The sequence below is a fragment of the Corylus avellana genome, chromosome 8 (genome assembly GCF_965113065.1).
Source record: "Corylus avellana chromosome 8, dhCorAvel1.hap1.2, whole genome shotgun sequence".
NCBI classification, from domain to species: Eukaryota; Viridiplantae; Streptophyta; class Magnoliopsida; order Fagales; family Betulaceae; genus Corylus; species Corylus avellana.
The window spans coordinates 18233817-18261710 of NC_142497.1; the positions used below are offsets into that span (position 1 = coordinate 18233817).

Here is a 27894-nt window from a genome sequence, read left to right on the forward strand (position 1 = left end):
GCAATTGCATCCTTTTTCTTCCACGCCCCCTTTTCCTTTTATCTTCATCTCTTTTGTGGGTGTCTGAGAGAAAGAGAGAGACTGTGAAAAAGCTTTGTTTTTTTTCTTCAGAGAAGAGAGCGAGAGCGAGAGAGAGAGAGAGAGAGAGATGGAGATTGAAGCAGGGGAGAGTGAAGCGAGAGGAGTTCCCACGCACGGAGGGCGATACGTGCAGTACAACGTCCTGGGAAGCCTCTTTGAGGTCTCCGCCAAATACGTCCCTCCTATACACCCCGTCGGTCGCGGCGCATACGGCATCGTTTGGTATGTTTTCTGCTTTACTTTCCTTTCCAGGCTTTACCTTTTGCATTCGAATCTCAGCTTTCGCTTGCTCTTTTCACCTCTCTCTTTGCTGCTTGCGATGAATGTCTATTTTGATTCTGAATATTCTTTTATTTATTTATTTATTTTTGTTTTTTCATCTTCTTTCTTTTTGGGTTTCTTTGACCCGCTTTGTCTTTTATTTAAAAGCAAAAGAAAACACAGAAACGAATCGCTTAGATCCTGTTTGTTTGTTTGTTTGTATAATCCAATAAAAGATGAGTTTTAAGTCAACAGAGATAAGTAGTTAGGTCAACAGTGGGGATTACTTTTATATTCTACCAATTAAATTTAAAAAATAAAAGATCTTGGTACTGGTTTTATAGATAATTTGTAGTGGGAAAAGGCTAACTCTTATAGTTTCGATCTTATTAAGTTATGATCGTTATATAATTGGATAATACTAAATGTAATTAAAAATCTGAACATTGGGTTCCCTTTTTTTTTTTTTTTTTTTTTTTTTTTTTTTTCAAATATATATATATATATATATTTTTTCCCTCTTGCTGTATTGCGCTGGCTTATATCAATTTTAATGCCTTACGAATGAAAATCCCATAAATTGATGGAGGTACGGTGATTAAATGTTGATGATCTTGTGAATCATTCTACGGGATGTTCATAAGGTTATGCTTTGCTGACATGTTCGAATCCTCATACTTTTAGTGTGATTCCGAGGCTTTTACTTTAATACAAGAAGCATAACTTATTCATGTTTTTACACCTTCCATCAATAAATTAGATGTTCATGTATTTACCTTTGATTAAATATTTATTAGAGTCTGTAAGTTTAATTGGTAAAATTGGGGGCGGTTATCATTTCCTTATTGCAGTTGTGCGACAAATGCTGAGACCAAAGAAGAGGTTGCAATCAAGAAAATCGGAAATGCTTTTGACAACAGGATTGATGGTAAAAGGACACTTCGAGAGATCAAACTCCTCTGCCACATGGACCATGAAAATGTAAATTTCAGTTGTTAAGGGTCACATATCCTCTGTTGTTAGTATTTCATGCAAAGTTTACAGTACTATTGGAAAGATTAACCCTTGAAGAGTTTTTGAGTCAGACCATAATATCATATATTGCGAGTCTTCTAAACTTAAAAGTTTAAACCTATTATTTTGAACTTAATTATGTTATATTAACAATTCACACCTATAGCATCTATTCAGTATGGGATTCAACTTACACTCACAATTGTATACTCAATAAATACCATTCATGTCATGTTACAATAATCTTTATTGAAGCTCTTTTGTTATTTTTATTTCACGTGGATTTAATTTTGTGCACAATGTAATGCTATCATAGATAAATGCACATTTTGCTAAATGGTGTACTGCAGTGGATATGTCATATGTGCACCTGCTGATCCTTTTTTTTTTGCTGCAAGAACTAATCTGCTGCATTGTTAATGTGCAGATTATCAAAATTAAGGACATCATAAGGCCACCAGAAAGGGAAAATTTTAATGATGTGTATATCGTATATGAGCTAATGGATACTGACCTACATCAGATAATACGCTCTAGCCAGGCTTTGACAGATGATCACTGTCAGGTAAGTAGTGATTCCCCTTAATAACCAAGATGCAGTGGACCTATACTTTTAATCAGTGAAAAAAACCCAACTGATTTTGAGTTAAACATGATTCATTTTACATATCTAATCATGGTGAAGGGTTTGTTTTTAATGCCTTATGAGTGTTCATATGTAGAAGAAACATCTTTTGATGAGTGTTTTGTGTATTAAGCTTGTTGACTCTACAGTTTTGGTAAACACATATGCTAAAAGAATGAGTCTTTGCTTTGTATTGAGTTTTTTTAAGTTTTTTTAAATTTTTTATTTTTTATTTTATTTTTTTATTTCACATTTTTGATATCTCTTGCTATTCTGAATTTCATATTTTGATACATAGAGGCATAAGTCTATTGAGCTTGAAGAATATTGGTGTTGTTGCTGACCAGTTGGAACAATTCATACGATGTGGTCTTCCCTTTGAATAAAAGAAAATTAATAGCCATGGACCTTTTTAACATTTTCGCGATTGTGCTCAAGAAACAATGGAAGGAGTATCCAGATTGTTGCATTAACACTTCACAAAATTAATTTTCACTTGCCTAGGGGTGATCGAGAAAACATTGGTGTGAAAGAGGATAAGGAATGAGTGATTTTTGCATCTATTTAACTCTCTCTCACACTCACTATACATCACACTTGGAGTGGGAATGGGGTGGGGGCTGGGGAAGAGCTGCCCTAGAGATCAAAAGATTACTTCAAATATTTGATTAGCTAATTTGTAACCTTAGGTCGATGCATATCATCTTTAACCCCATTTATACTATATGCAATTGTCCTTTGCTTTTTCATTAGTTTCTGTATTTCTCATAATCAAATGCAGTTCACTTTGAAAATATATTTAAGATATTCTACAATTTGTCTAGTTAATTTGTGACATGAGTGACTAGATGTTTCATCCAGTCACATGGGCCACTCAAGTTTTTTCCTTCAAATAGGGTTTCGGTTGTAGTGTTTTGTCCAACTTGCAATGGGAGTCTTTAGCCAAAATGAAATTCTACTCCAAGTTGAATTCCTTCTCTTAGTTGAGTTGGACTTTTGGCAATTGACTTGTTACTCCTATCATATTTGCACAACATGAAACTTTGAGAGAACAAAGAGAGAGCCGCATAGCTTCAATTTTCTCACCTTTGTAGTGCCACACGACATAGGGAATTTAGAGAAAGATTTCTCTTTTTGTCAAAATTCTCATTTGGGTTTTGAGTAGGCCTGTAATCAAGACGAGCGAGCCGAGCTTTAGGATTTCAAGACTAGCTTGCTTATGAGGATGCTTATTTGAGTTTAGCTATGAAACATGTGTCCAAGCTCGGCTTGTTGGAAGCTTGGTTGGGCTCGTTGAGAATACCATTCGAGCTGAGCCGGTTACTCAACAAGCTTGGCTCAACTCGATAACTATAGTCTATAGGTAACACTTAACAATGTGTTATTGGGAAAAATCATATTTAGTCCTTAGGTTTCCATCTCATTTGGATTTAGTTATTGAGTTGTCAATTTCAAGAATATAGTCTTTAGGTTTTGTCCAAGTTTAAAATAGGGCCCTTTGTCACTTTATCATCAAAGTTAAACGGTTTGTCATATGCTACACGTGTCTCATTTGATGACACGTCATGAACACCCTAGTGCAATGCCACGTCAACAAGTGCTAAGTCATTCTTTACAAAACAAAACAAAGCACAGCACAGCAAAAGCAAAAGCAAAAGCAAAACGAAAACGAAAACAAAAACGAAAACGAAAACGAAAACGAAAACAAATTAAAGACCCACAAAAAACAATTGATCTACTTGTAGAACTTAGAAAAACACAAAACATTAGAACCTAAAGAGCAAATCCATAGTAACAAAATACTTTGGTTTTGTTGACGTGGCATTGCATTAGAGTGTTCATGATGTGTCAAATGAGACACATGTAGCAGATAACAAACCGTTAACTTTGATGGTAAAGTAATATAAGGGACCTATTTTAAACTTTGGCAAAACTAAAGCCTGTATTCTTGAAATTGTTAATGCAGTTATCACGCTTGGTAGCTAGCAACTCTGAACCCTACAAAACTGCAAGAGCGTTAGTGGTGGAGCGCCGCGCAGAAGGGGGGAGGGAGATGGCACCACCTTCAATGCTAAAGTCAGTAATAGGTTGCAAAAGAGTAGGAGATAATTGTAGATCAAGGGGTAGGGAATATTTTTGTGCGTACGTTTGTCTGTCTCCTCCATCAAGCTTTATGGCTGGTTCCTCCCCCCATTCTTGGCCATGATTGGGGGAGGGCCGTGGGCTCTCTTCCCATTGGCGAGGCTCCCTTGAAATGTGAATCCCTGATTTCGGCGTTGATTCCTTCGAGATTCTGGCTTCGAATTTCCCGCTCCTTTTGGGTATGGTTTTCCTTCCTTGGAGGACACAAACCTTCCTCCTTCAGACAATGCCTTTCAAGGAGTGATATGTCATTCCTTCGTGGAGATTTGTTGCCTTAAGTGGACTTTTGGCATGTTTATTGTGCTTGGCACTTGCAAGACCTGCATGGGTTGGGAAGGATCCGTGGGCTTGGTGGGCTTGGTGGGCTAGGTAGGACTTAGGACATGTGATCTTCCATTTCAGTAGTCTCCTAATTCCCTTGGACTACTTGTGTAAGGCCAATGGAAATTAAGTGAGAAGTAGGACTATTTGGGTTCATGGTCCTGCCGGGTTAAGCCCTCTTCCTCCCATTTGAGTAGGATTGTTTGGATATTTGTAGATGTTTGGGGTCCAAAATTTTTTGTGGTGGAGTCTGAAGAATAATTTGGGCAATGCAAGGGTGGTCCTTGCTATGTTGAATCGTTACGAGGCCCTAGCTGTGATTCTGCTTCCTCTACTGCTTCTCAGATGAGATTGCCGAAGGTCATCAGTGTGGATTCACCTGACTACAACTTGCGCACCTCCTGACTGGACTTGCTGAGGGGCCTAGGCGGGTTTGGGCATATTGCTGATGAGGAAGGACTTGACATGATGGCTGGTGTGGTGTCTGTTCCTATGGAACGGTCAACGACATCAACATAAAGTTTACACTCTCCTTCAGGTCACGAGAGGCATATGTCGCTAGAAGAAGTGGAGGGGGGTGACTTTTTTAGCACACTAAGATATTGTCCACACCTCCTCCAAGTAGCACCAAGGGTTGTAGTCCCCTCTAAGAGGAGGGGGGGCATAGACCAATGAAGCTTCTCAACATGAGGAGCGGACTCGACTCCATCTTCTTGGTGTTGGTTAAAGTGCTAGAGAGGCTACTCCTTTTTTATGCGGATGGCGCAGTTGTTAGCCTAGAAGCAGCAATGTTTATGTGAATTGTTGTCTCAGGGTGCTCGGGATGTTACGTGTGCCTCCATAGCTTGTGGCTCTAGTGCAGAACCTTTGAGTGACTTTGAGGCTTTGCTTCTTGTAGAAGTAGCATCATCGGTTGCAAAAAAAGAGGTTGAGCATGAGCAGGCCCACAAATATGATTGTGTGGTGGTGGCTTAATGGGCCTTGGAGGCTCTTCTGGGCAGGCTAGAGGTCGTTGAAGAGATGGCCAGGTGGGCTTAGAGTTTGAACTATATTGCCCAAGTTCAATTGAGGAAGGTTGAGCGGTCTATCTAGGAAGAGAGGTTAGGTCCATGCCCTTGCCCTTCAGGTCACGATAGGCATATGCGTCCGGTAGAAGTGGATTCACCCGCCACCAGTGATGCTTCTTGACATGAGGTGTGGACTCAACTTCCTATTCTTGGTGATTTGGTTGAAGTTCTGGTGTGGCTACTCCTTATTGGTGGGGGCTTATGTGAAGCAACGACATTTTGCAGTGGTTGCCCTGAAGTGGTGTATGTGAAGCTTCACTGGTGCATAGACTAGTGAAGCTTCTCAACATGAGGAGCGGACTCGACTCCATCTTCTTGGTGTTGGTTGAAGTGCTAGAGAGGCTACTCCTTTTTTATGCGGATGGCGCAGTTGTTAGCCTAGAAGTAGCAATGTTTATGTGAATTGTTGTCTCAGGGTGCCCTAAAGTGGTGCTCGGGATGTTACGTGTGCCTCCATAGTTGGTGGCTCTAGTGCAGAACCTTTTAGTGACTTTGAGGCTTTGCTTCTTGTAGAAGCAGCATCATCGGTTGCAAAAAAAGAGGTTGAGCATGAGCAGGCCCACAAATATGATTGTGTGGTGGCGGCTTAATGGGCCTTGGAGGCTCTTCTGGGCAGGCTAGAGGTCGTTGAAGAGATGGCCAGGTGGGCTTATGGTTTGAACTATACTGCCCAAGTTCAATTGAGGAAGGGCGAGCGGTCTATCTAGGAAGAGAGGTTAGGTCCATGCCCTTGCCCTTCAGGTCACGAGAGGCCTATGTGTCCAGTAGAAGTGGATTCACCCACCACCAGTGATGCTTCTCGACATGAGGTGTGGACTCGACTTCCTGTTCTTGGTGATTTGGTTGAAGTGCTGGTGTGTGGCTACTCCTTATTGGTGGGGGGGCTTATGTGAAGCAACGACATTTTGCAGCGGTTGCCCTGAAGTGGTGTATGGGAGAGGGTGTATGGGACAGTCACGCACGCCTCTAGAGTCGGTGTTGAAGCTTTGAGTTTCTAAGGAGATCGCGTGGTCGTTGCCCTTTTGATGAGTGACTTGGAAGTTTTGCTTCTTGTAGAAGTGGCATCATTAGCTCCAAAAGAGGAGGTTGAGCGTGAGCAAGCCCACACATATGATTGCGTGGTGGTGGCTGAGCGGGGAGCTCTATGGGGTAGGCTAGAGGCCGTCGAAGAGATGGCCAAGTGGGCCTAGAGTTTGAGCTATACTGCCCGGTTTAGTTGAAAGAGGCCTAGTGATATGTCGAGGAAGAGAGGTTAGGACCATGCGAGGGTGCCCCTTGCGATCCTTAATTGTCTCGTGGGCCCAGCTGTGACTCTGCTTCCTTGGCTGCTTCTTGGGCAGGGTCGCTGGAGGTTGTCAATGTGGTCATGATAGGGATAAGGAATGCAATTCCAATTCATTAGGATTAGATTATTTAAATTAGTATTAGTTTATTTAATATTAGGATTAGGTTATTAGAATTAGAGTTTATTTGAATTTGAATATTAGAACTTTAGGTGTTATCACTTTAAGCTTTATCTACTTGTATTTCTATTTAAAGACCATTTGGTTATTAATGAGAATGAGAGAATGAATTAGATGTATGTATTTGTGATCTTCTCCTACCTTGAGTGGAGTATTGTGGTGTTCTTCTACCCTAAGTGAAGAATTGTGGTTTCTCCTACCCGAAAAGAGCTCTCAAATCACATCTCACATCACTACCCAACCTTGAGTACCTATCAATTGGTATCAAAGCTGTTTCAATCCAATTCTGCTCAAACTAGAAAATACCCCACAAACAAGCAACCCGTTCCACATACAAAAAGCCCGTGCCTCAACCCTCACTAGAGTCTAGTAAACCAAAATCGCTGCCATGGCTACAGACGAAGAACATATTCAAATATTGGAAGCAGACATGAAAGGGATCAAAGAAGCAATGCAGAAGTTGTCCGACAGGAGCCTTGAACGATATTGGAAAGAGAGCATTGACTGATCTTTGAAAAAAATTTTGGACAACACATTCCAAACTCACAGAGAGGCTTCACGACAAAACTCGGTGCCAAGTCCATCGCCGGAGTCCGGCCAACGTTCGCCACCAAACGTCCCACAGGACCCACATCCAGCCCAACGCCACTGCTTCAATGTTACAGTGCCACCATCGTCAACCCAGAGCTTCTGCTACCCACAAACATGGCCTCCAACAGAACCTTTGCTCCCACCGAATGTCCACCGGCCTTCCACAACCACAACCCAACACCTACGGGAGTACATCCCTCCTGCAAACCAGCGTCTTACCCATATGTCCACAAACCATCACAAACCAACCACCAGAACAATCAAAGTGCTCAGGCTCTAGCCCACCATAGATTCGTTACTCCACAACCGAAGATTTGCCAAAAATCACCGGTGTCACCAACCCAAAACGACCCCAAGCCACTGGTGTCCTCACCAATGCACGGACCATCTGGTAGTGCTGCCATATGTGGCCACTTATGCTTGTTTACCTGTGGGTATTCCTACCAAGTCTAATTGCAAACAATACCCTAAGAAAATCACACGCCCAAGAAGAAAACGTTTAAAACGTTATGTGCAACTTTTTATAGTTTTTTATTTTTAGTTGTTTTACTTTCTATTTTATTTTATTGGACCTTGAGGACAAGGTCATTTTAAGGGGGTAGGAATGATAGGGATAATGTTATGATTAGATAGGATAATAGTTGAATTCATGCAATTCATTAGAATTAGATTATTTAATATTAGGATTAGTTTATTAGAATTAGAGTTTATTTGAATTTGAATATTAAAACTTTAGGTGTTATCACTTTAAGCTTTATCTACTTGTATTTCTATTTAAAGGTCATATGGTTATTAATGAGAAGGAGCGAATGAATTAGAAGTATGTCTTTATGGTCTTCTCCTAACCTGAGTGGAGTATTGTAGTGTTCTTCTACCCTAAGTGAAGAATTGTGGTCTCTCCTACACGAAAGGAGCTTTTAAATCACATCTCACATCACTATCCAACCTTGGGTACCTATCAACTCATCTCTCGTCTAGACTTGTCATGGGACTCAGGCGGGTTTGGGCATATCACTGACGAGGAAGGACTCGAAAGGACGACTGATTTGTTTAGTCGGCGGCATCGACATAAATTTTACATTATCCTTCAGGTCATGAGAGGCCTTTATCACCGAAAGAAGTAGAGGGGTGACGTTTTTCAGTGGACTGAGATATGGTCCTTACATCCTTCAAGCAGCAGCAAGAGTCGTGATCTCGTGGTAGGTGGGGGGGACAGAGATCGGTGAAGCCTCTCGACAGGAAGAGCGGACTTGACTCCCTCTTCTTGGTGATTTGATTGAAGTGCATGTGTGGCTACCCTTTTTTGGCGCTATGGCGATGTCGTTAGGCATACAGAGAGGGCCTCGTAGCGTTGATGTGAACTTCTGGCTCAGGGTGCTATAAGCAGTGACATTTTGCAATGGTTGTCCTGAAGTGGTGCTCGGGGCGTCTTCGCGTGGTCGTTGCTCGTTTGGTGAGTGACTTGGGGGCTTTGCTTATTGTAGAACAGCATCATGGGCTACAAAAGAGGAGGTTCAACATAAGCAGGCACACATGTGATCGCATGGTGATGGTTGAGCGGGCCTTGGGGCCTCTTTGGGGGAAGCTAAAGGTTGTTGAAGAGATGGCTGGGTGGACCTAGAGTTTGAACTTTACCGCTCAAGTTCAATTGAGGGAGGCAGAGTAGTTTGTCCAGGAAGAGACGTTAGATCAATGTGAGGGTGCCTCTTGCGATTCCAAATTGCTTCGTGGCCCCAGCTGTGATTTTGCTTCCTTGTCTATTTCTTAATGCAAGATCGACAAAGGTGATTAGCGTGGATTCACCAACTCCAACTATCACACCTCCTGTTTGGACTCGTCGAGGGACCTAGGCGGGTCTGGGCATATCGCTGATGAGGAAATACTCAAGGGGATGGCTAATGCAATGCCTATTCCTATGGAGGGGATGACAACATCAACATAAATTGTAAAATCCCCCTTTGGTCTAGAGAGGCCTATGTCGTTGGAAGAAATGGAGGGGGGTTACATTTTTCAGCAGATTGAGATACTGCCCACACCTCCTTCCAACAGTAGCAAGGGAAGTGCTCTCCTTTGGGGGAGGGGGGACAGAGACCAGTGATGCTTGTCGATAGGAGGAGCGGGCTCAACTCCCTCTTTATGTTGAATTGGTTGAAGTGCTGGCGCATCCCTGTTGGCGCGGATGGCAAAGTGGTTAGGCTTGTGGAGAGGGCCTCGCGACGCTTATATGAACTACTAGCTCAGGGTGCTGTAGAAGCAGCGACATTTTGCAGCGGTTGCCCTAAAGTGGTGCTCGGGGCGTCACGCACGCCTCCAGAGTCGGTGGCTCTCATGGAGAAGCTTTGAGTTTTTAAGAAGTACAATGCCCGTCTTCGCATGGTTGTTGCCCGTTTGATGAGTGACTTGGAAGTTTCACTTCTTATAGAAACGGCCACGTGGGCTGCAAAAGAGGAGATTGAGCATGAGCAGGCCCATTCATATGATCGCGTGGCACCGGCTGAGCAAGCGTTGCTGGTTCTTTAGGGGAGACTAGAGGCCGTTGAAGAGAGATGGCCACGTGGGCCTAGAGTTTGGGTATATTGCCCAAGTTCAATTGAGGGAGGCTGAGCGGTGTGTTCACGAAGAGCGATGTGTTCACAAAGTGGGGCCACAACGTAATTCGAGTTTCTAAGGAGGAGAATGCCCGTCTTCACATGGTAATTGCCTATTTCATGAGTGACTTGGAGGCTTAGCTCTTTGTAGATGGAGGCATCATGGGCTGCAAAGGAGGGTGGTTGAGCGTGATCAGGCCCACACATATGATCGCTTGGCGACAGCTAAGCGGGCCTTGGGAGCTCTTTGAGGGGAGGCTAGAGGCCGTTGACAAGATGGCCAGGTGGGCCTAGAGTTTGAGCTATACCGCACAGGTTCAATTGAGGGAGGTTGAGCGGTTTGTTTAGGAAGAGAGATAAGGACAATGTGAGGGTGCCCCTTACAATTTTGAATCGCATCGTGGCCTTAGTTGTGATTCTGCTTCCTCAACTGCTTCTCGAGTAGGATTGCTGGAGGTGATTAACGTGGATTCACCTAACTCTTAACTCCAACTTGCGCACCTCCCGTCTGAACTTGTTGAGGGACCTAGGCGAGTTTAGGCATATATCTGATGTGAAAGGACTTGAGGGGACGGCTATTGCGGTGCCTATTCCCATGGAGGGGTCGACTACATCGACAAAAATTGTACATTCTCCCTCTCGTCACGAGAGGCCTGTGTTGCTGGAAGAAGTGGAACGGGGTGATGGTTTTCAGCAGATTGAGATATGGCCCCCACCTCCTTCCAATAGCAGCAAGGGTCGTGCTCTCCTTTGGGGAAAGGGGGGACAAAAACCGGTGAAGGTTCTTGATAGAAGGAGAATACTCGACTCGACTCCATACTCTTGGTGATTTGGTTAAAGCGCTGGCATTGCGATTCCCTATTGGCACAGATGGTGAAGTGGATAGGCATGCATAGGGGCCCTCGCAACGCTTATGTGAGTTGTTGGCTCAGGGTGACGTCACGTGCGCCTCCAAACTCTGTGGCTTTAGTGGAGAAGCTTCGAATTTTTTTGAGGAGAATGCCCATCTTCATGTGGTCATTACCCATTTGATGAGCGACTTGGAGGCTTCGCTCCTTGTAGAAGTGACATCATGGGCTGCAAAATAGGAGGTTGAGCATGAGCAAGCCCACGCATATGATCGTCTGGCGGCAGCTGAACGGGCCTTGGTGGCCCTTCGGGGAAGGCTAGAGGTTGTTGAAGAGATGAACAAGTGGGCCTAGAGTTTGAGCCGTACCGCTCAAGTTCAATTGAGTGAGTTTAAGCGATCTCTCTAGGAAGAGAGGTTAGGAGAGCTGATCGTAGGGGCAATGTCTTGGCCTGCCTCCGAGAGGACACTTTGGAGTTGAAGTTGGAATTATAGTCTCGCTTCCAATTTTTTAAGGTGTTGAGAGGTTTGAAGACTGAGCTGAGCCAGGTACCCGTGGCTATAGGCTACTAGCACCATGGCTATAGGAACTGTTTAAAGATTTGCAAGTCTTTTTCCCTGAGCCTTTATGTAGAGATGGATTTTTTGAGGCAGAGTGGTCAAGTGCTTTGACAACTTTATGGTCGGGCATAGTTACACTAGAAGTAATTATGACAGTTGTGTGTATTACAAGCAATTGTGATATGTTTTGTTTATCTATTTGTTGCTTTGTGTGAATGATATGCTTATTGTTGCTAAAAGCAAGTTGGACATTAAGAGGTTGAAATCTCAGTTGGGCGATGAGTTTGAAATGAAGGATTTGGATGTTGCGAAGAAAAATCCGAAGGATAGAAAAGCGAAAAAGTTGTACTTGTCTCAAAAAAAAGTTCATTGAGAAAGTTCTTGACACTTCGGTATGCAAAATTCTAAACTAGTGAGTACTCCACTTGGTGATCATTTCAGACTTTTAGTAGCGTTATCACTACAAAATGAGGAGGGAGAGCAATTTATGTCACGTGTTGCTTACTTTAGTGTAGTTGGGAGCATCATGTAGGCAATGGTGGTGTACACTTCCCCAAATATTTCACAAGCAATCTTACTTATTACATGGCCAGTCTTGGCAAGATTCTGATGTAGATCGCAGGTCCCCTGCCAGGGGACCTGCGATCTACATCAGGGGACCTACATGTGCGCACTTCCTGACACTTGCGCACCAGGCCCCTGGTTGTGTGATCGATTGCCCTTGTACCTGCGATCGATCGCACACAGAGCTGCTTATGTTATATTTTGCGTTTTAAATTAGGTTAAGCCGTCTTTATTTCCTTGTTTTAATAGGATTAGGGTTTTGGGAGTCAATATTTTGTTATTTTATTAGGTTTAGGGTTTTGGGGGTATTTATGTCATATTTTATTATGTTTAGGGTTGTGGGCTATAAATATATGCTTATAGCCTCTAGAGAAAGACAATTGTTTATTATTGATTTTGATTAATGAGAATACTCAAAGTTGAGTTTATTTCTTTTTTCCTTCAAAACCTAGAGAGTTTCTAGGTTTGTCAAGAAGAATTCTTAGATCTTTGATAGAATCTAGATCTGAAGTTATTTATCCGCTGCTTATTGATGTTCTTCGCTGCAACCCACTAAGTCACGCTGCATCAGTTGGTATCAGAGCTCAGTTATTTTCCATGAATGGGGAGGAGCAATCGCTTTGCAGACATGAATGAGGTGTACGTGCGCACGGAGATAGCACGTATGGAGCAATCGGCGATTCATTTGAGGCACATAAGTGGTGGGCCGAACAATTGTCGTCGCTAACCAAGATAGCGATTCGTGGAGGTGGAAGGCAAATCTATCGCTGAACCTTGGCAACACACAGAGGATCGATTCAGGGTTATGAGGGATCAAATTGAAGACCTCACTACCCAATTATCCAACTTGTGTGGTCAACATAGGAACGGATCTAGAAACCCGTTTGCGGAGCGCCAAACGCACGGATGTCAGCACCTTGTGCAAGCTCATGCCAATCGGTGGGTAAGTAAATTCGAACTCAAAATTCTGAAATTCGACGGGGATCTAGAACCTGGCAAATTTTTGGATTGGGTGTTGGCTGTTGAAGAGGTTTTTGAATTCAATGGGGTGTCCGATGAACAACGAGTCTCTTTGGTGGTACATACATTTCGGGGAAGAGTTGGTGCGTGGTGGCAACAACTGAAGAAAACTAGGAAGCGGGAAGGCAAATTGAAGATCAATAGTTGGAAAAAACTATTGAAATATATGCGGATCGCTTTCTTGCCCCATAGTTATACCATGGGCCAGAAGTCACAAAATTGGAGCCAAGGGTCTATGGCTGTGACAAAGAAAATAGAGAAACATGGAGTGAGGTGAAGAGTCCACGACAGGCCAATTGGACCCCTGCTTGCCAACCACAAATCCATAAACCGAATCCATATTCTATGGAGGAGAAAAAAGAATCTGTGGATGAAGAGTTTCAGGAGTCTGAATTCATTGATGAAGAATCCATATTCTGTGGAGGAGAAAAAAGAATCTGTGGATGAAGAGTTTCAGGAGTCCGAATTCATTGATGAAGAGTTCAGACATGAAGATGTTGAAGATCTTTCGTAAGGATTCATGGATTGGGATTCCCCACCAACCTATGATGAGGAGCCCGAAGAAGATGACTCATGAGAAGAGGAAAGACTTACGGAGGAGCACGAAGAAGATGGGTTTTTTTCCATGTTTGGCGGTCTCTATTCTGAAGAAGATGACTCATGGGAAGAGGAAAGACCTACAGAGGAGCATGAAGAAGACGAGTTTTTTCCCATGTTTGGCGGTCTCTATCCCGAAGATGACCCATTGGGAGATGAACCCACCGATGATGTTGGCGATTATAAAGAGATTGATGAAGACCTTTCAGGTGAAGTGTCTAATTTTAATGGTGAAGAGGTTGATGATGTTGATTTCCTTAATGTTGAAGATATTTTAAATTCTCCTAAAGAAGATTATGGTGAGTTTTATGCGGATGAGAAAAATTATATGTTCACAAGGGAAACAATGGTTGACCAATTCTTGAGTATCTTTATGGTACATGGAATGGAGAAGGTACTCAAGAATGGAGAAGGTACTCAATTCTTGAGTATCTTTTTTGCTCTTCGTTCGTTCCTTCTCCATTCCATGTGCCATAAAGATACTCAAGAATTGGTCAACCATTGTTTCCCTTGTGAACATATAATTTTTCTGATCCGCATAAAACTCACCATAATCTTCTTTAGGAGAATTTAAAATATCTTCAACACGAACGAAGAGCAAATCTGAAGTATTGTCAAATGCTGTATGGGGCTTTCATGACAACCATCAAGGTATTTCGATCATGAGAAGCGTCACGTTTATTTTGGGGTGTTGCCTTGTTTTGATCTTGAGGAAGGGCGAGTGGAATGAGTTGATTGGACATCCGAGGGACCGTGGAAAGAACCGGTCGAATTCAAGGGCGAATTTTCTCCAACAAGGGAAGAATGATTCAGATCGCAGGTCCCTTGGAAGTGCGATCGAGTGCACTTCCAGATACTTGCGCACCAGGCCCCTGGTTGTGCGGCGATGGATCGCACATGGAGCTGCTTATGTTATATTCTGCGTTTTAAATTAGGTTAAGCTGCCTTTATTTCCTTGTTTTAGTAGGATTAGGGTTTTGGGAGTCAATATTTTGTTATTTTATTAATAACAAAATTAAGGTTTTGGGGGTATTTATGTCATATTTTATTATGTTTAGGGTTGTGGGCTATAAATATATCCTTATAGCCTCCAGAGAAAGACAGTTGTTGTTTATTATTGATTTTGATTAATGAGAATACTCAGAGTTGAGTTTATTCCTCTTTTCCTTCAAAACCTAGAGAGTATCTAGTTTTGTCAAGAAGAATTCTTAGATCTTTGATAGAATCTAGATCTGGAGTTATTTATCCGCTGCTTATTGATGTTCTTCACTGCAGCCCACTAAGTAACGCTACATCAGATTCACTAACAGGTAGTGAAATGAATACTTTGGTACGTACAGAGCACTACAGATGTTTGTTTAGTGTATGACAAAGTCGTTAAATTGATTACAGTTTCATGGAGAAGATGAGATTTCTGACGGGTTATGTTTTGTCTTGGGGTGTGCCATTAGTTGGAAAGCAGCATTACAATTGACAGATGCCTTGTCCATCATGGAGGCAAAGTATATGGTAGCGATAGAGGTGGTGAAAGAAGCAATTTGGTTGAGAGGTCTGGGTTGGCGATTTGCATTTGCTATAGGATGAGACTGTTGTGTTTTGTGATAGCCAAAGCATAATACATTTGACCAAAAATCAAATATATCATGAGAGGACCAAGCACATTGATGTTAGATATCATTTTTTTCAGGAGGTTGTGACAATGGGTGATATCACAGTGAAGAGAATTACTCCAGCAGATATGTTGACTAAACCAGTTTCGGTTCTCAAGTTCAAGCATTTCTTTGACTTGATTAGTGTTTGTAGTCCGTGATTACCCTTTGGGGTGTTGAAGGAGACGTCATGAGAAGATTGCATTGGAGATTTGATGAAATTCAAGTCAAAGTGGAGATTTGTGACATAAATGACTTGATGTTTGTCACATGGGCAGCGCAAGTTTTTTTCTACAAATAGGTTTCGGCTGTAGTGTTTTGTCTAACTTGCAATAGGAGTCTTTAGCCAACATGAAATTCTACTCCAAGTTGAAATTCCTTCTCCTAGTCGAGTTGGACTTTTGGCAACCAACTTGTGACTCTTATATATTTGTACTTATAGAAAGAACAAAGAGAGAGCCACACAACTTCAATTTTATCACCTTTATAGTGTTGCATGGAGTAGGGAATTGAGAGTTAGATTTCTTTTCTTGTCAAAATTTTCTTTTGTATGAGAGTGAGATTTAGGTGTATTAGAAGCATTTGGGGTTTTGAGTGTCTTCTCTCTGCTATTGTTTATACTTCATCTTTTAATAGTGAATTTCTTCCTAGTCGTCTCCACATGTGGATATAGGTTTATTAAGTCGAACTATGTTAAATATTGGTGTCCCGTGTGATTGGATTATTTTAGTGTCTTCTTTTCATCTTCTTTGGGATGCTAAAAATTATTTTGTCACAACATACTTTGTTGCATAATCCAAATAATAAAAATAATAATAATAAATAAATAAATAAAAGGTAGCTGGTTGGTAATATTCTTATTACTAGAAAAAATGTTTGAAATATAATTTTAAATAATATATATTAAAACAGTTTCTTTAAATGCTTTGGCAGTATTTTCTATATCAATTACTAAGGGGATTGAAGTACATACACTCTGCAAGTGTTTTGCACCGAGATTTGAAGCCAAGCAACCTGCTTCTCGATGCAAACTGTGACCTCAAGATTTGTGACTTTGGGCTTGCAAGAACTACCTCAGAGACGGATTTCATGACAGAATATGTTGTAACTCGATGGTATCGAGCCCCTGAATTGCTACTGAACTGTTCAGAATACACTGCAGCCATTGATATTTGGTCAGTTGGTTGCATTTTCCTGGAGATTCTCAGAAGGGAGCCACTATTTCCTGGTAAAGACTATGTTCAGCAGTTGATGCTTATAACTGAGGTACTTGTGCTTTAACTCTTTCCATATTTCAATTCAGTAGATGTGATATGCATGAATAGGGTTTAGATATAGAGTGGGCACTCCTTGTAGGTACTGTCGAGAAAAGTTGCATATCTTCTTCAGGTAACCTAATGGTTTTATGCTTGGTTTTCTGTTTCTTTCTTAAATTCTCCAAATAGCTGTTAGGTTCACCAGATGATTCAGATCTTGGATTTTTAAGAAGTGATAATGCTCGAAAGTACGTCAAGCAGCTGCCTCGTTTCCCAAGGCAACCCTTTATAGAGAAGTACCCAAATGTGTCCCCATTGGCAATTAATCTTGCAGAGAAAATGCTAGTGTTTGATCCATCCAAACGCATAACTGGTATTCCTCAAAGCTTTGAACAAATTTCCATTTCATTGTTCTCAGTCATTCATCTGCTAAGGATATCATTTTTTTTTTTATTGTACATGTAAAGTTGAGGAAGCACTGAATCACCCATACCTATCTGGTCTTCACGAGATAAACGAGGAGCCCACTTGTCCGTCTCCTTTCATCTTTGGTTTTGAGCAGACATCCTTGAATGAGGAAGATATAAAGGAGCTCATATGGGAGGAGTCTCTAAATTTCAACCCAGATGACATGATAGAGTAAGCTCACCATCACCAGTAACTCTCCTTGTTTCCCTGGTTTGGTTCACTGAAGTCCTAGTTATAAGAGTGAGATTTTCGTTTGGAGGGAAGTATACTATATATATACATATACTATATGTAAGCTTATGTATAATCAAGCATAGCATTTAGGGAGATAGGTTCTCCCTTCCTCCTCTTCTCTCTTGTTTCCGGTCAGCAAATGGCAATTTGCTCATGAGTGTAGTGCTGGGTGAAGTTACTGGATTCATTCCTTTCTGGAATCCAGTGCCCATTGAGGGGTTGGTATGCATAAAAGAAGGCTATGTTCTCTTGTGGCTGTGATTTGTACATGTAAATCCAATTTTTCTAAGCGAAAAAGAACATAAAACATAAGCACAATTCGTGTGATTTGTATATTCGAATGTTTGTATTACTCTGATGCATATGTCTGGAGATTCTCTATTGCTTCAAGATTACCATGTCTCAGTGGAATGTAATTGCATTCTTGTGACATTAGTCATGGGGGTTGCTTTTTGGATTATGTTGGCCCAAAGTGCTTTTTTTGTTTTTTATTTGATAAGCGTTCTGGTGTGACAAATGTGAAGTAATTTTGAGTGTTTTTATTTTGAAAATAGAAAACGCATGGAAGGAAGGATTATGTTGGCCCTGGGGGTTGTTAGAAATTCATGTGTTTTTTTTTTTAAAAAAAACTTTTCCTTTCCCAATACAACAAAATATGAGGGCCAAAATCATGAGGAATTGCATTTGAAATATTTGTCACCAAAATCATGAACTTCAATTGTATAAGTACTGTAGTGTGTGCATGTAGATTTAACAAATGGGACGTCACCGTTTTAAGAATGCTAAAAATCCAAAGAACAAAAAAAATAAATAAATAAAAAAGACAGAAATTTCCTCTAGAGGAAATATCTTTCAACCCATTGCCAGTCTAGAAGAAATATCTTCCAACCCATTAAAAATAATACCATGTGTCTATAAACATTTAAAAGGCACATTAAATTCTTAACGTTATTAATAGCAGTTTACTAACTTAGACTAAATTTAATGTGTCTTTTAAATGTTTATAGACACATGGCACTATATTAAGTGGATACATAAATATTTTCTCCATTCATCAATCTTATACATATATCACAATACATATGTAATCCATATATACAATCTCATATCTCATAAGACATCTAAATCCAAAATGATGATATTATAAAGACAAAGTGTACCACATCTTAGTTAAGGGCGCCTGGATAGCAAGCGCACCAAAATTATTTTTAATTATACAGGGGAACTAGCTGCTCAAACATTAATTTTGGTGTGCTTGCAAGTCAGGCGCCCTTAATTAGAGGCGCTTAAGGGGCCTGGATAGCAAGCGTCTCGAATTAAGGGCGCTTGTCAGCCAGGTGCACTTAATTAATGGTGCCTAACTGGCAGGCGCCCCTAATTAAAGGCGCTTGGATAGCAGGCGTTCCGAATTAAGGGCGCTTGCCAGCCAGGCGGCCTTAATTTGGGGCGTTTGCCAGCCAGGTGCACTTAATTAAGGGCGCCTGCTAACTAAGGGCATCTGGATAGCAGGCATCCCGAATTAAGGGCACTTGCTAGCTAGGCACACTTAATTAACTAAATTAGGGCATGCCCTATTAGAATGTCCCGAATTAAGGAGATGTTTTTCTGCGCAGGCGTTGCTAATTTTATTTTGTGTCGTTTACACAATAAAACGTCCCTATAAGGGATGTTTTATTAAAGCGTCTCTATTCCAAGCATTCATAAACCTTGTTTTTTTTTTGTAGTGTGGAGCTTTGTAAAGAAATGATCAGATTGCAAAAAGTCTCCTTTGTAATGACCCCATAGAGCATTGGCTTGGCTGATTGGGGGAGTATTTATTTTGTTGGAATAAATCAAACCTACTTTTGATGATCTACATGTTTAAGACAATATATTTTCTTACAAACATTTGTATTTAAGCATATGGTAATGCACCAAAATATATGAGAATAATGTCAGGAGGTATTGTTTTCTAAGCCCAATTCTTCTTATTCTTTCTCCGTGCAACCTCAAATGACTTCCAATTCCTGAAATGAAATATGACTTAAATCTTTTCTCGAGTAGTACGTGTGCAAATACGCAACATGTGCAACTTAAGCTAGAAAATGTGGCATGTGTTACAACCACGTGGCCACATTAACACCCATTGGAGGGGAAGATTTGGTTGAATACTACGGGGAGCATGCATTTTCAAGAGGGGCGTAATTTCTTTAGAAGCATGCACCTCTCTCTCGGGAGGGATTGACATGTTTAAAAGCACCAAGTTATTCAACTACTTTCCATGGTCTTGAGAGGGATTGACATGTTCAAAATTTTCTATTGGCCTCAAAAGTTTTGTAGGCTGATGATTATTCTCACAAAATTCATAGAGTGAAGCATCAACCAACGTACTGATGACACTAATGATTCAACTCCTGTTTAGCAAAGTTGCAAGTGTAATATATATTTTGTAAAATGTGTGAGAAATAATTATTCTTTGAGTCTCTGCTGTAAATCCGTAATTTTTGCAGAGTATTTGTGACATATTCTGCAAAAATCAAACTAAAGGTTCCCAACAAAATTCCATGCATAAAATAAACACCGAAAATGACAAACAAAAAATCAGAATAGATCAACTCATCAAAAGTAATGCATTTTTTTTTTTGTTTTTTGTTTTTATAAAGACCAAGATAATATCTTCGTTAAAATTCCGTCCAAGACTTAACCGAACACCGCGTCGACACCAATCAAATGTCCTCACATGTTATATAATTAATTTTAAAAAAAAAATGAAAAAGATTCGAGCTCTCTGGCTCTAAGTTATTGAACCCAACATTCTTCAAAGCCACTATTTTCCCTGTTAGTAGATCCTTAGCTTTATATACATTGCTATACGTCCACTAGAATCCCAAAATAAAGAAATCTATAAGAAGTTAAGTTTATTATATCAAAACCCAGTTTAAATTTCGAGGTTAAGTTTATACCAAACCCACTAGGGGTGGTTTTGGTCACCCCTTGGGCTCCTTGGGGTGGCCTGGCCACCCCCATCCGGCCGTGGGGATGGCCAGCCACCCCAAAATGGCCAAGGGGTGGCTACGGCAACCCTCAAATTTATTTATTTATTTTTTGAAACAATATATATTTTTAATCTTTTTAATTTTTTTTTTCTAAAAATAATTATATGACACGTAGCGACATTTAATTGGTGCTGACGTGACATTCTGTTAAATTTTGGACGAAATTTTAACGGAAATAGTATCTTGGTCTTTATGAAAATCACAAGTAATTCATTTGATAAAAATGAAACCCCAAGAAAAAAAAAAAAAGTATAGAAACCCTAGGAGACAAAAAGAGTATTTAACCCGCATTTTTTTTCTTCTAAATTTATTTATTTATTTATTATTATTATTATTTTAATCTTATGCAGCATATCATTTGAAAAAATTGCAAGTTTGCAACTCAATGATAGAGCAATAGGATATTTGAAAACAACATCAAGACATTTGAAAAAAAAGAAAGAAAAAAAAAGGAGTGGGCTGGACGTCTACTTCTTCTTGGACAAAGATTCGGCCGGCCGAAGACTTTGTCAACGTTAATTTAGCAGGCCAGGTGCAGGGGGGCTCCGCCGGTGTGTGTCAAGGACTCTAGAACTTGTGTTTTGAAACAATTTACCCCTACATATATAATACTCTGTATCTTCCTCTGCCTCGCACAATATTTCACAAATACTCTGCTTCTCTTCTCGCCATTCCAATGAAGCTTCATACCCGTAACTTACTTGCACTATGCACTACATACCTTGGTGTTATTTTTATCTTTCTGTAAGAGTAAGCCTACTTTGCTTCCTACCTACCACTCTTGCAGGCTTGCAGCTGCCGCTCCAACAAACGAGACAGATCGTTTGGGTTTGCTCAAATTCAAAGAAATGATACCCAATGACCCATTTACCATCTTCACCTCTTGGAATGATTCCATCCACTTCTGCAACGGGCAGGGAGTTACATGCGGCCCCAAGCATCAAAGAGTTACGGCCATGGACCTACCTGGCTATAATTTAGGTGGATCCATATCACCATACGTTGGCAGCCTTAGCTTTCTTAGGGTGGTCTCCCTCTCAGACAACTTCTTACACGGCGAAATTTCACAACAAGTTACTCATTTGTTCCGCCTGCAACATCTCAATCTTAGCAGCAACTTGTTAACAGGGGAAATTCTAAGCAACTTCACCAACTGTCCTCAACTCAGAGTCCTGGATTTCCAAAGGAATAATCTTACTAGGAATATTTCCGTTGAACTCGGCTCTTTAAAGAGGCTTGTGTGGCTTGACGTTGCCTCAAATCATTTGACGGGAGGCATCCCACCTTCTCTGGGAAATGTTTCTTCACTCAAAGTACTTCACTTTTCGTTTAATTATTTTGTGGGAAATATTCCAGATGAAATAGGCCATTTGCAAAGGTAATATTTCTTCGGAGTTGTGGAAACTAATTTGTTTGGCACGTTCCCTTATTCCCTTTGCAATATGTCAACTTTGAGGACCATTGATGTCAGAGTTAACCGGCTTAATGGCACTCTTCCAGCCAACATAAGCCTTACTCTCCCTAATCTCCAATTTTTGTCCATCACTACTAATCAACTCTCTGGTCTAATCCCAGTTTCACTATCCAATGTTTCCCAGCTTGAATATCTTGATCTCTCCAGAAACAATTTTGTGGGACACGTTCCAACTGATCTAGGCAACCTGCTAAATCTCTCTGTTTTAGTTGTTGGTGGAAATAATCTTGGAAGTAATTCAGTCAAGGACTTGGATTTTTTAACATCTTTGGAAAACTGCACCAAACTTGAAAGGCTAGGTTTTTTTGATAAAAATTTCGGAGGCACTTTACCAGATTCTATAGGAAATTTGTCGAAGCAACTAAGTGATTTATATATATTTATGGCAATAAAATATCTGGAATTATTCCTGTTGCATTAGAGAATCTCATCAACTTAAGTCTTCTCTCCATGCATGAAAACTTGTTTAGAGGACCCATTCCCACTTATTTTGGGAAGTTTCAAAGGCTGCAAGGATTGTATTTGTATGGAAACAGATTGTCAGGGCACATACCATCATCTCTAGGAAACCTCAGTCAATTGGTCGAACTTTCCTTATATCAGAACAAATTGGAAGGAAACATTCCATCAAGTTTTGGAAACTGCAAAAGTTTGCGGTACTTAGATATTTCAGAAAATAACCTTGGTGGAGCCATATCCAAAATGAGTATTTTCTTCCCGATTACTAAAACTCTACTTGTCACAAAACTCACTAACAGGCATCCTACCGATGGATGTATGCAACTTGAAAAATATTTTAGAATTGGATGTCTCTTAAAACAATTTGTTTGGTGAGATTCCTATAACCATTGGAGATTGCTTGAGTTTGCAGAACCTTTACTTGCAGGGTAATTCATTTGAAGGAAACTTGCCTCCATCTACGGCTTCCTTGAAAGACCTTCACCATGCAGATCTTTCACGAAACAATTTTTCAGGAATAATTCCGAAAGATTTACAAAAGGTTTTTGTTCTACTGTATTTGAATATTTCATTTAACAATTTGGTGGGTGAGATACCAATGGAGGGAGTCTTCCGAAATGCAAGTGTAATATCAGTGATAGGAAAAAAAAAGTTTTGTGAAGGTATCCCAGAACTAAAACTACAAGCATGTGATGTCAAAGTTATGAAGCAAGGAAAATCCCATGTATTCAAATTAACGGTCATAGTTGTTAGTGGGATTTTATTTTTCATCCTATTTTCATCATTTATTGTCCTTTATAGGAGGAGAAAATCCAAAAAAGAATCATCTTCTATACTCCCAAAAACCAACCAACTTTCAAATGTTTCATACAAGGAGTTTTATCAAACGAATGACGGATTTTCTCCTAACAATTTAATTGGATATGATAGTTGCAGCTCGGTATATAAGGGAATTCTTGAACATTGGAACAAAGATGGCTACTATATATGAAAGTATTGAACCTTTGACAAAAAGGAGCTACCAAGAGTTTCATGGCTGAATGCAATGCGTTAAGAAATATACGCCATTGGAATCTTGTTAAGATTTTAACTTGTTGCTCCAGCATGGAATACAACGACAATGATTTCAAAGCTCTAGTTTACGAATTCATGGAAAATGGAAACTTAGATAGGTGGCTGCACCAAGATATCGACAATGAAAATCGACCAAGACATTTGAGCCTCCTTCAAAGACTAAATATTGTGATTGATGTAGCTTCTGCACTACATTATCTTCATGATCACTGTGAAGCACCAATCATTCATTGCGATCTAAAGCCAAGCAATGTTCTTCTTGACGATGACATGATTGCTAAAGTAAGTGATTTTGGTTTGGCAAAGATCCATTTTACACCGAATGATGTTTCTCATAGTCAAACTAGCACAGTTTGAATGAAAGGTACTATTGGCTATGCTGCGCCTGGTACATAACTACTTACATTTATCCTTTTTTTTTTTTTTTAATTAACTACTTACATGTATCTTATATCCTCAATGTTGATGCATAGTTTTCTGTATGATGATGTGGCACGCCTGACAAGCTTGATTTGACCAACGCACGAATGATTTGAGCTGCACAACAAAGATTAAAGAAGGATCAAAGTGACCGGGGGTGAGCCGGCGTGAACACTCTGATGCCTAAGTCAGAATGGGAAAGAGAAAGGATATTAGCAACAACTACAAAGCTCAGATAACGAGAGTTGTGATTACTTTTGCTTTGATAATATAACTTGTATTTATAGGCAAGGAGAGAATTTGATTTCCCACACATTCAGGAATCTTATCCCTTGATATCAGCTGAACAAACATTTGAATGAAGGATCATGTTTGTTAGTTAGTCCGTGATTTTAGTGGCCTGAGATCAGAGGATCAGCCTTGTAACTTTTAGGCCATGCTAAATTAGAGCGTCCGAGTGGTACTTGATCGCTTTTGTGATCTTAGATATCAACTGACATATCTTCATTGATATATGTAGGATTTGGATTGTAAAAAGATATGATACCTTAATAAATAACAAGATTACTTATTTATTAAAAGCAGCATCTTTTAGGATATCGGAGTTATTCCCTTTATCAAGACCTGTATGTCCTGAGTAGTGGCGGATCTACGCAGGAGTAGGGCAGGGGCGCCCGCCCCTACAAAAATTTTGAAAAAAAAAAAATTATAAGGTCATTTTTAAATTTTTGTGCTCAAGCCCTCCTCCTCATTTCTTGGTTCGCCCCTGCTTGTTCAGCATGAAGGCGCAGGCCGCAGAGTAAAATCTTATTTTCTTCACCTCTTCTAGTTTGTGTTTGTATGGAGGCGCAGAGAAAAATCTAGATGACCAAGAATTGAAAAAGTGCTAAAGTTGAGTAGGTGGAAGCATTAATTACATGTTGAGGTGTTGATTGATGAGAGATATAGGTGAGGTGGCTTATGGCTTGAGAAAGAAAAGTAATTTGTAGTCTCTACGTGGGTCAAGTAAAGCAGGCTTCAATTACTTTTTTTTTTTTTTTTTTAGCTATTTTTTATTGGGTTTTTGTCAATTATATAAGTAAACTCAGGAAGAGAATTGTCTTAATGTATTGTTTCTCCATGCACCCAAACACCTACTAAAGTTTGTTATGCAATTTTTTTTTTTTTTTTTTTTGAAAATAAAAATCACATTAACCATTTATTTTGCTATAATGAAATAAAAAAATCACTACATGTCTTCCTTTTTTTTTTCTTCTTTTTTTTTTATCCATTTTTGCTTCTAAATGCATTTTTTTTTTATTCATTTTATTACCAAACATTAGTAATTGTAAAAAGAAAATAAAAAAAAACTCTTAAGACATGGTACCAAAATTTTGGAGACAATTATTCCCCTACAATAACAAGGACCGGATCCCCTCTAGTCCAAACGGACCGGAGGGGATCCAAATGCAGCCCTTAAAGTTTTTCAATGGAAATTTTTTTTAACAAAATTTTAGAGACAAAGTTCTATTTTTCTATGTAATTTCAAACATGCTCATAAGTTATTAAGTCTCTAGACTTTTCATCATTTTGTAAGAAGATACTAGTCAACTAACATATCAATCAACTAATTTCTTAGTATAATTAGAAAAAAAAAAAAATCTAATTTCTTAGTACTATTTCCTACAATATCTCTTTTCAGGTTGATTTTTGGAGGACAGTGAATTTCAGTGGACAAAAAGAAGAAAAAGTATCAAATAAATGATAGTCATATAAGCTTCATGAAGAATAAATTTTTTATAGTGTTATGAAATATTTTTATTTTAAATTGTATTTATCATTTTTTTTTATATTATAAAAAATAAAATATTATTTTATTATTTTAATGTCGCCCCTACTAAAATCAATTCTTGGCTCCGCCACTGGTCCTAAGTTAATCTCGGACTTCACAGTCTCGACTAAGGGGGTCTTGGATTTCATGGTCTCGGATACGCAAGTCTCGGATTCATGATCTCGGATACGCAGGTCTCGGATCCAGGTCTCGGGCTTGGGCTTCCTCAGACTGGGCCTGAGGACTGTTGAATAAATAGTGGGCTAGTCCATTACCCAACACTCTAAATCATGATTTTGTTCAAATTGAAATGTCACTACCCATATGTACTATGCTCTACATCTTCATTTTAGCATTGTTGATGCTATTTCCTTAAGTCTCTCCATGCTTAATTATTCTGATTGCATGTCAATTAGATGTATCAAATACGTCGACTAAGAAAGAAGTAAAAGAGTGTAAACCCTGCTGTAAAAATGTTGGGAATAATTTTTTTTCAAGAGGAAACTGGCCTTTTGTTATAGCTCGGGAATATTGGTCACATGTGAGATTTAGGCTTTGATATAGCTAGGACAATTTTGTGTGTATAAAAATACTTCATCAATAAATATTACGGTCCAGGCCAGCTATTCTTTGTGGCCATACATGAAGTCATGTCTTGTCAGAAGGCCGTTATCGACACTTTAATTGGTCCAACAAATACAAATAAAAAGAAAATATTAGTTGATCTGATCCTAATATTGGCCTCATTTATCATCCAATTTCCCAAAATTTTTCACAAGTTCTTAACTTAAATTACACACTATTTGTCACATTATTTTTTAAGGCTAAATAAAATATGTAAATTCTAAATTTTAAATCCCAAATATTTTAAATTATGTACTAAACAACTATTTGTAATTATTATTATGTTAATTGTGCAAATTTGGAATATATGAATTGCAGAGCATAGAATGAGTGGTGAGACATCAACACAAGGAGATGTCTATAGCTATGGAATATTTGTGTTGGAGATGTTCATAGGAAAGAGACCCATTGACAAAATATTTAAAGATAGTTTCAACCTTCATAACTTTGTTAAAATGGCATCGGCAAAAAAATTGTGCAAGTTGTAGACCCAAATCTTCTTACAAGAGAAGTGGAAGATTTAGAAGTGGCAACAGAAGAAGATAACTACAACAACGGTGACCACGATGATATTGAGGCACTAGAAGAAAGAGTCATTATTGAGAACCTAAGCCAGATGAATTCTAATGTGCAAAAGTGCATACTTTCAATTTTCAAGGTCAGCCTTCCTTGTTCATTAGCAGTGCCAAATGATAGAATGAAGATGGAAGATGTCACCAGGGAACTACATCGAATCAAAAATGATTTTCTACAAGTTGGGATCCATGAATAAGGACCAAGTAAGGTAAGGCAGTACAAATTTTGAATTATAAGTTTATCGAATGATAGACAAGTAGACTTTCCACCGATATTATTAGGATCAAAACATTCATTTAAGAGTTTTCACCTCTTTTACGTTTGATTTGTGATCCATTATAATTAACTGCCCAAATTGCATGCAATTCGAGTAACCTCACAGCAAAGCCAACTGTAGGGTCTATTTATTCTGGGCCAAGGGAGCCCAAACCCTAGGTTACCCAAGGAACATAGGCCCCACATCTGCCCTCATGGTGGCTACCCAAATTCAATGCAATTTGGACAATCAATTATAAGATATTCTAATTCTTTAAGTCTACATGTAACTTTATAAGTGAATTTGATTCATGTTTTTTTGAGCAAAAGTTGTTTTGTTTATTGTACCATGTAATTTTGTAGGAATACGGAGCTTTGTGAAAAAGTATGGTCGTAGAAAAGTCTCTTTTGTAAAGCCCATGTTTTTTTTTTTTTTTTTTTTTTTTTTTTTTTTAGTTGCTTTGTAATGCCCATGTTGAGCTAGCATTGGTTTGGCTGTTTGTGGGCGTATGTGTTTTGTTGGAATAAATCAAACTCACTTTTGATCTACATGTATTATGTACGAATCTTTATTCTATATATATTTCATCGAGTCTAGTCTTAAAATTTACAGAAAAATAAAAGTTTCATTGAATATTAATTATTATCCTGATCGCAAGTAAAATAAGTACAGGAAGCTACATCACCCATGAGACCAACAGAGTCATTTTGTGATGCAATGGATGTAAGTGCGGCAAATCACAAGTGTGTTATTCGTCTCTAATGCAAATTGTGTATGTTTAAGATAGAGCCTCATGCGAAAACAACTACATCCCACA

At 39.5% G+C, this 27894-nt stretch overlaps 1 protein-coding gene and 1 pseudogene across 1 annotated transcript; both read left to right on the plus strand.

Moving 5' to 3' along the window:
• Positions 1-17784, plus strand: ATMPK13 (Protein kinase superfamily protein). Its single transcript, XM_059573966.2, has 6 exons — positions 1-303; positions 1194-1323; positions 1784-1921; positions 16325-16657; positions 16837-17020; positions 17115-17784. The coding sequence occupies exons 1-6, from the start codon at positions 149-151 to the stop codon at positions 17288-17290; spliced, it is 1116 nt and encodes a 371-aa protein (XP_059429949.1). The 5' UTR covers positions 1-148; the 3' UTR covers positions 17291-17784.
• LOC148584222 (uncharacterized) lies at positions 17503-27017 on the plus strand (annotated as a pseudogene).
• Positions 27018-27894: the final 877 nt, after the last annotated feature.

What these genes read in the sequence shown, in the direction of transcription:
- ATMPK13 (XM_059573966.2), top strand. Translation starts at nt 149, where the DNA reads ATGGAGATTGAAGCAGGGGAGAGTGAAGCGAGAGGAGTTCCCACGCAC. An exon ending in TGACAGATGATCACTGTCAG is followed by an intron (nt 1,922 to 16,324) that starts GTAAGTAGTGAT and finishes ATGCTTTGGCAG; the next exon opens with TATTTTCTATATCAATTACT. An exon ending in AGTTGATGCTTATAACTGAG is followed by an intron (nt 16,658 to 16,836) that starts GTACTTGTGCTT and finishes TTCTCCAAATAG; the next exon opens with CTGTTAGGTTCACCAGATGA.